The 8,391-nt window shown below is 43.0% G+C and overlaps 1 protein-coding gene and 1 non-coding gene across 2 annotated transcripts in view; one reads left to right on the top strand and one right to left on the bottom strand.

Annotated features, from left to right (window-relative positions):
- ASB3 (ankyrin repeat and SOCS box containing 3) overlaps positions 1–8,391 on the bottom strand; it is a 162,335-nt gene that overhangs the window by 145,143 nt on the left and 8,801 nt on the right. The window contains exon 2 of the mRNA XM_078056563.1: positions 4,045–4,215. Within this exon, the coding sequence (XP_077912689.1) occupies positions 4,045–4,215 (171 nt within the window). The remainder of the gene's footprint in view (positions 1–4,044; positions 4,216–8,391) is intronic.
- Positions 8,277–8,349, top strand: TRNAQ-UUG (transfer RNA glutamine (anticodon UUG)). The gene has a single exon. It is a non-coding gene; the product is annotated as a tRNA-Gln (tRNA).

Genomic DNA, 8,391 nt, shown 5'->3' with positions numbered 1-8,391 from the left:
GGCTCTAATCACTGTGGTCCTGGTATCTCACAAGGCTTCTCTAGTAGAAATAACAGGGGTTTTTTTTAATGCTTCTTTGCAGTGTCAGGAAGAATGAGCATGCTTTCCTCACTGGCAGTTAGAAGAAACCACAGTATGAAGACTACTGGAATTCCATTCTTTCTTTAACACTTAGAGAAAAAAAAAAAAAAAAAAAAAAAAAACTCTGACAATCTCAAAACTCAAAAGAAGAAAGGCAAAATTACTAACAAATGGAATATAGGGCTTATAGTGTTTTGTGTCCATACCTATTTGTAAATTTTTAAGCTGAATTTTAGTCTTTTTTACATTTGAAACAAAAAGTGTTCACCAAAAGCAAGTAGATCTAGCCAAACTTATGGAAATGGTAACCATCTCAACTATGAAAGACATTTATGAGACTGTAAAATAATACTAAACATCTCGTCTAATCACATACAACAGTATGTATTTCAAATCTATTAAATTGCTTTCCGGTACTTTTCAATAGAGTACATTGTACTTTGCCTTGAATTTAAGAAAAAAATACAGTTTCCTGTGGAGCCTGGGTGGCTCAGTCGTTGGGCATCTGCCTTCGGCTCAGGTCATGATCCCAGGGTCCTGGGATCGAGCCCCGCGTCGGGCTCCCTGCTCAGTGTGAAGGCCTCTTCTCCCTCTCCCACTCCCCCTACTTGTGTTCCCTCTCTCGCTGTATCTCTCTCTGTCAAATAAATAAATCTTAAAAAAAAAAGAAAGAAAAAATACAGTTTCCTGTATAGTACATAATTTTGATTTTGTAAATCTGTAATATTAAAGGTCAAACTCTCAGGGGAGTGGGAGATCCAGGCTTCCAGCTAAAGAATAAGTCACGGGGATGAAAGGCACAGCATAGGGAATATAGTCAGTGGTGTAATAGCATTGTATGGTGACTGATGATAGCCATGCTTGTGGTGAGCAGAGCATAATGTATAGAGTTGTCAAATCATTATGCTGTGCACATGAAACCAATGCCACATTGTGTGTCAGCTATATTTCAGTTAAAAAACAAAAGTGCGGGACACCTGGGTGGCTCAGTTGGTTAGGCATCTGCCTTCGGCTCAGGTGGTGATCCCAGAGTCCTGCGATCAAGCCCCGCATCGGGCTCCCTGCTCAGCCGGAAGCCTGCTTCTTCCTCTCCCTCTCCCTGCCACTCCCCCTGCTTGTGCTCTCTGTGACAAATAAATAAAATATTTAAAAAAAAAAAAAAAGTGCTCTACCACCAAAAATAAATTTTTTTCAAAAATCCTTGGAAGTCCAGCAACTTAAGGTTTAAAGCCCAATTAGTCAAATCTGCTCTTCTCTCTAAATTCACTCAAAATATAGCCCCAAATAGCAAACTTTGTTAGGTTCTAATAGCTTCCATGTTCTCAATAAAATACTAGTTTGCAAATTAGTCACCAGTGGTCCTTAATAACAGTAAAAGGAAATTTACACATTGAGAATTTTTTTTTTAAGATTTACTTATAGAGAGAGCAAGCACAAGCAGGGAGGGGCAGAAGGAGAGGGAGAGAGAAAGAACCTCAAGCGGCTTCCCCACTGAGCACAGAGCCCCAATGCAGGGCTGCATCTCACGACCCTGAGATCAGGACACACCAGCCAAAACCAAGAGTCGGACACTAAACCAACTGAGCCATCGAGGTGCCCCATAATTTACTCATTTAAGAATTCTATCAGAGCTCTAAGTATTACCCATAGATTTGAAATGTTAATAGCTGGTCAAGGAAATCAGGAGTCATTTTCCCCCTGGATTAGTTTTTTTCGTCGTTTTTTTTTAAAGATTTTATTTACTTATTTATTTTAGAAAGACAGAGCATGAGCAGGGGGAGGTGCAGAGGGAGAGGGAGAGAATCTCAAGTGGACTCTGCATTGAGCGTGGAACCCAAGAGGGGGCTCATTCTCACGACCCGTGATCATGACCTGAGCTGAAACCAAGAGTCGGTCGCTTAAATGACTGAACCACCCAGGAGCCCCACCCCCTGGATTAGTTTTTGTATTTATAGGTTTTAGTGTTCTTAAGCTATAGTGACAGAAATCATTTGTTGGAAAAGCTTTTGTTAACCACCTCCAAGAAAGCGTTTCACCCCCAAAAAAGCCAGTTGTGAACAATCTTGAGTCTCAGATGATAGACTACCCCAGACTCTGCTTTTATAATAAAAATGATAGCTGCCACTTTCTGCACATTGATTAAATATTAGGCACTATGCTAAACACTTCAGACACCTTGTGATCACAACCCTGTGAGGTGGGCTTACTATCTTTAACTCACAGATAAGAACAAAGAGGCTCAAACAGGAAAACTCAACTGCATGTGGCTGAGCCAGCTTTGGAATCAATTCAGAGTCCATGTTTGTAAGTAATATGCTATAGTGCTTTCTATTCACAGAACCAGCTTTTGCCCCATGAACCTCTCTGTGCCATCACCTCCCACCTGAAGGAACACCCCCAAAGGACTCAGCAAAATCCTAAGCGAAATGATTGATTTTTGTCTTGGTAAAGTATGGTACTCATTTTTTCCCATACAGTCTTTTTTTTTTTTTTTTTAATCATGGAACACCCACTAACCTCTTTAAGTTAATGCAACCCACAGTCTGGCAAATGGAAACTCACTAGTAAGATTAAAGTGTCACCTTGGGAATTCTGGCTCCGTTAAATGTCATCAAACCCTCCCTTCTCTGATAATCATTTGGTGTTGGTAAACAATGCAAGTGCACTGGCAATTTATCTAGAACCAGATTATATTTATTATATAAATGATAAAAATAATTCCTTCATCTTTTATTTATTGGTAAAGAATATATCTTATTTTTATTCTCAGACCTTTCTCCTCAGACCTTGCATAACACTGACACTCAACTAATATTTGCTGAATGAATGAATGAACACTCATCCTCTCCCTCTCTTACCCACACCTTATAAAATCTTCCCCAACTACAATTCCAAGGAGTTTCCTACAAGCTCTTATTTTTTTGAGTGTTTCGTACTTTGAGGAAAACAGTATTTTCCCCAGTTTTATAATGGTTGAGAAAGAAAAGGGAGAATTAATGACATGTCCCATTTGTAAACCTTTTCACTCAAATTCCGCAACACTCCCTAACAAGAAGACAGTGTCTGTGTCTCTATTTACCCCATTTGTGGACCATGATTGAAGTAAAGTCCCTGATCTCTCAGGTCAAGAAAAGATTTGAATTTTCCACCTCCAACTCCATGAACTATAAAACATTCCAGTTCCAAGGTACTCTGGATTCCTCAAAGAAAGTGTCTAACATTATGATTCTCTGTGAAGAACACAATTCCCAGCCATATCTTTCCTCATTGTAATATTAATAATAAGATCAGTTCTTACCATTTCTTTGACATACTTTGTTTGTTGCCAAAGACAAATAAACGAGCAAGAAGCTTTCATAAGCTCTTGATAATGTCAGATACGAAATGTGTTGAACCTTAAGCATTGACCCAGGTTATGAAACTTATCCTAGTGCCATAGGCCCAGAAGACAGGCACAAAGCAGTCTTTGTAGGTTGCTCCACTTTTTAAGGTCTATCTGGCATCTGAACAAGCTGCATTTTTCAAAACATCAGGCTTTGCATGAAAATCAAGGTTCCCACACTGGGAGTCGAATGAAAGATATCCCACTCATCAGCATGCTACAAGCAGCTGGAGGTTCAAGAAAGTGTCAAAAGGGCCAACATTCACATAAATGGAACTCAGAGAAACAAACTGAACTTATCGTGGCACCAGCTAAGTGTATTTATAGAGAAGCAAAATTATCTGTTTACTGGAGTAGAGGAGGGAAAATTCATTCATTTCTCCATAAGCGATGAAGTGATATTTTTACTTTGGCAAAATTAATCTCAAAGGCATTGGACCTAGAGAGATTACCTGTGAACTATCTCTTTATGGAAAGCAGGATTTCACTAAATCTGCAATCTTTTTTTTTTTTTCAAATTGCCATATCCTTTAATAAAGGTAATTGGTATTCTCCCTCCTCTCCCTCCAAGAACCAGTTACCTCTTTTCTCCTTGAACTTCTCTGTGGTTGCTGAAGACTTTCCTTTCATCTTCAATGTCCTCAGGCTGCATAATGAGCCAAAGAATTCCAGCGAGATGAATGCAGGTTGTCTGGCCACTCCTGGGCAGCCAGGGTGGTCCCCTGGGAAAAGAGGCCCTCAGAGCTGGTTCCCTGAGGAAACAGTCAGAAATCCTAAATCAAGACCCGTGTCCCCTTTCTTTTTTTTTTAAAAGATTTTATTTATTTATTTATTTGAGAGAGCGAGAATGAGAGAGAGAGAGCACATGAGGGGGGGGAGGGTCAGAGGGAGAAGCAGGCCTCCCTCAGAGCAGGGAGCCCAATGTGGGGCTTGATCCCAGGACCCTGGGATCATGGCCTGAGCCGAAGGCAGACACGTAACAACTGAGCCACCCAGGCGCCCCTAAGACCTGTGTCCCCTTTCATCAGAGTCCTGCTGATAACCACCCTGGGAATGTAGAGAGGGGTATGGAAAAACACCAAACATGGGGAAACTAAGCCAGCCAGATAGAGATTTGGGTTGATTATCACTTCCAGGCTTCAGCCATTCTATCAGTATTTGACTCATTCATTCAACAGTTACCCCCTCACAGCTCATCCAGGCCAAGGACTGAAAGGTACTAGGGATACAGTGCTGCACAAAATAGACATAATTTTTGCCCTATTAGTGCTTTATTCTAATGGGAAAACAGCCAGTAAACAATTATACATAACTGTTATGGACTGAATTGTGTCCCCTCCCAGCCCCCCCCAAAAAATCATATCTGAAGCTCTAACTCCCAATGTGACTCTATTTGCAGATAAGGATTTTAAGGAGGTAATTAAGGGCAAATGAGGTCAAAAGGGTGGAGCCCTAATCTGATAGGAATGGTGTCCACATAAGAGGAGGAGACATCCCGAGAGCCCCCGACCCCCAACACTCTCCCTCCCTCCCCCACCCCCTCTCTTTCCCTGCATGCACAGAGAAAGGCCATGTGAGGACACAATGAGAAGGTGATCTCCTACAAACCAGGGCTCACAAGAAATCAACACCGATGGCGTGTTGACCTTGGACTTCGGGCCTCTGGAATTATGAGGAAATAAATTTCTGTTACTTAAGCCACCTAGGCTGTGGTATTTTGTTATGGCAGCACAAGCTGACTCATACAGTAGCATAATGTTGAGTAATGATAAGAAACATGAAAAGAATAAAATATGGCAGAAGGATAGACAGTGATGGAGTGAGAACTCTGTTGAGTATGGCAACTAGGAAAGGCCAGTGGGGAAGACCATTCCAGGCTGAAGTATTTCTGGGGGAATTAATTCCCTGACATGGGAACAAAACTGAGTCATGTGAGAAAGAGCCAGAAAGCTTGTTGCATCCCAAACATATTAGGTAGGGTGCAAGTGAAAGCAAATGGGGACAGAGCGGAAACCAAGGGCTGGATCATTAGGGCCACACAGGTCGAGGCAAGGAGTTCAGATGTTGTTCTAAGCTTCAATCAGGAGAGTGGCAAACATGATTTACCTGCAGTGTCCCTAGTTACAAAGCAAGAAGACTGCAGGAGAGAGAGCCTGGAAGCTGGGAAATGGCTATGAGGCGGGTTTCATACTCCGAGGGAGAAATGATGGGCACATGGGCTAGAGGGGATGGGGATGAAGAGCGAAGAAGTAATTGGATTCAGGGGCGCCTGGGTGGCTCAGATGGTTAAGTGTCTGCCTTCAGCTCAGGTCATGATCCCGGGATCCTGGGATCGAGCCTCACATCAGGCTCCTGGCTCGGCGGGGAGCCTGCTTCTCCCTCTCCCTCTGCCTCTCCCCCTGCTCATGGTCTCTCTCTCTCTGTATCTCTGTGTCTCAAATGAATAAATAAAATCTTAAAAAAAAAAAAAAAAGAAGTAGTTGGATTCAGAGTTTACTTTCAAGATAATTCAGGATTTGTCCCAACAAATTGGATGCGATGTTCAAGAGAAATAGTCAAGGACCCAACAAATTGACCTGTGCAACTGGGTAATTGCCATGCCATTTACTGAGATAATAAAACAGCAGGAGCCCCAAGTTTGGTAAAGAGTGGGGTTGAATCAAGAGTTCAGTTTTGCACATGTTAAAATTTGAGATGCCTATTAGCCATCCAAGTGGAGATGTTGAAGAGGCAATTGGATAGACCAGCATGGAGTTCAGGGAGAGGTTAGGACTAGAGATATAAAATTGAATGTCATTAGCATTTAAATGGTATGGAAAGCCAGAAGATGGAAAATCATCATAATTACTACCAGCACCTGCTTCTCAGTTTACAGATCCGTCTTTAGAGGTGGGGGGAGGGAATGGGGGCTATTTTCCTATCTTCCTACTCCTCCTTTCCCTTCTTCAGCCTCTCAAAGATTATTCCATCTGGCTTCAAGGGGTCATTGTGTTTGCTCCCATAAGTGACTTTGGCTCTCCTGCATCTCATCACATTTGGGCCACTGCAGCTGGGCTGAGCCCACTGAAGCTCAGTCCGCAGTCACCTGCACCAGCAGAGTCCTCCAGATGGTGACGCTTGCCGCTTTGTGTTCTAGGCTCGGTCCAGGCCTAGCCTGGCCTCTCTAAAGCCTGGATCTCTAATGGAGATGAGCCTTTTCCTGGCAGCCTGCCTGTCTTTCTCACCATTCCATAGGCCTGGGATATTCACTGACTCTAGGCCTTCCTTCAGCTCCAGTAGGAGAATGGTGGCTCAAGTTTCTCTGGTGGGACCATAGGCTTCTTTTGTTAATGGAAAAGAAAAACAAAGCTTTTAGTGGATACGGGAGAAAACACAGGTTTCTCTGGGAGTCAAAAATCTCACTAGGTACACATTGCCCCTGAACTGTGAATGAAGAGGATGGCTTTGAAAGGGGAGACTCCATGACCTGGCCTGGCTAGATTACGGGAGGATTATTTAAGAATGAGCTATTATCACAAGTCAGATCTGGACAGGAACCCAAGACTGACGGCACCCAAGGAGTGCTGCTAGTGGCCCAGAGTGGAAATCTTTGAACTAGGGTGTGAATAACTTGAAAATGAAAAAGGGAGGCTTACAGATGCTCATTCTTAGGACCCTAAAACTGAGCTATTTAAGAATGCTTCTGTGCCAGGACGCCTGGCTGGCTCAGTTGGAAGAGCATGGGACTCTTGGTCTTGGGGTTGTGAGTTCAAGCCCCACGTTGGGTGTAGAGATTACTTAAAATAAAAATCTTAAAAAAAAAAAAAAACGCTCTGTGCTTTAACTCTGCAGGACCTTGTGCTGCTTTTTCTTCACCACAGCCCATTTGTTACTGCCCCCTTCCCACTTTGTAAAAGAATTCCCACCTGGAATCTTAGCAGGGGATTGCTCCCAGATGTAGAGTTGCTAACCACGAAATAACTCAAAATATTAGTTTCAGGGTCGCCTGGGTGGCTCAGTCATTACGTGTCTGCCTTCGGCTCAGGTCATGGTCCCAGGGTCCTGGGATCAAACCCTACATCAGGCTCCCTGCTCCTCAGGAAGCCTGCTTCTCCCTCTCCCACTCCCCCTGCTTGTGTTCCCTCTATCATTGTGTCTCTCTCTGTCAAATAAATAAATAAAATCTTTAAAAAAAAATACTGGTTTCAAAGAAGGATCCTTAAAAAAAAAAAAAAAGATCCTTAAATTATTTATCAAGGAACTGTAATTTTGAGCTTTTCCCCCAGCTTATACACCCCATATAGATTACCAATTCTAGGATACGTAATTTTGCTTTTGGCTTTTAGCTCGGAGGAGGCGAAGGTACAACTGTCTTTGGTCATCCTGAATCTGAGTTCATCCAAAACCAGCCACCTCCACCATGCTGCCTAAAATTTTTAGCCCCAACGAGATCAAAGTCATATACCTGAGGTGCGCAAGTGGGGAAGTTGGTGCCATGTCTGCCTTGGCCCCGAAGATCGGCCCAGTGGGTCTGTCTCCAAAAATGATCAGTGATGACATCGCCAAGGGAACCAGAGATAGGAAGGGTCTGAGGATTACAGTGAAACTGACCATTCAGAACAGACAGGCCCAGATTGAAGTGGTACCTTCTGCCTCTGCCCTGATTATCAAAGTCCTCAAGGAACCACCAAAAGACAGAAAGAAGCAGGAAAACATTAAGCACAGTGGAAATACCACTTTTGATGAGATCATCAATATTGCCTGGCAGATGCAGCACTGATCTTGAGCCAGAGAACTCTCTGGAACCATTGAAGAGATCCTGGGGACTCAGGGCACCTGGCTGGCTCAGTCGGTAGAGCATGAGACTTTGGATCTCAGGACTGTAGGTTTGAACCCCACGTTGGGCATAGAGCTTACTTAAAAAAAATTAAAAAACCCACAATTATTTC

This window comes from Halichoerus grypus, chromosome 10 (assembly GCF_964656455.1).
Source record: "Halichoerus grypus chromosome 10, mHalGry1.hap1.1, whole genome shotgun sequence".
Taxonomy (NCBI): domain Eukaryota; kingdom Metazoa; phylum Chordata; class Mammalia; order Carnivora; family Phocidae; genus Halichoerus; species Halichoerus grypus.
The sequence above is the reverse complement of the archived record's forward strand: the minus strand, read 5'-3'. Positions and strand labels throughout refer to the sequence as shown.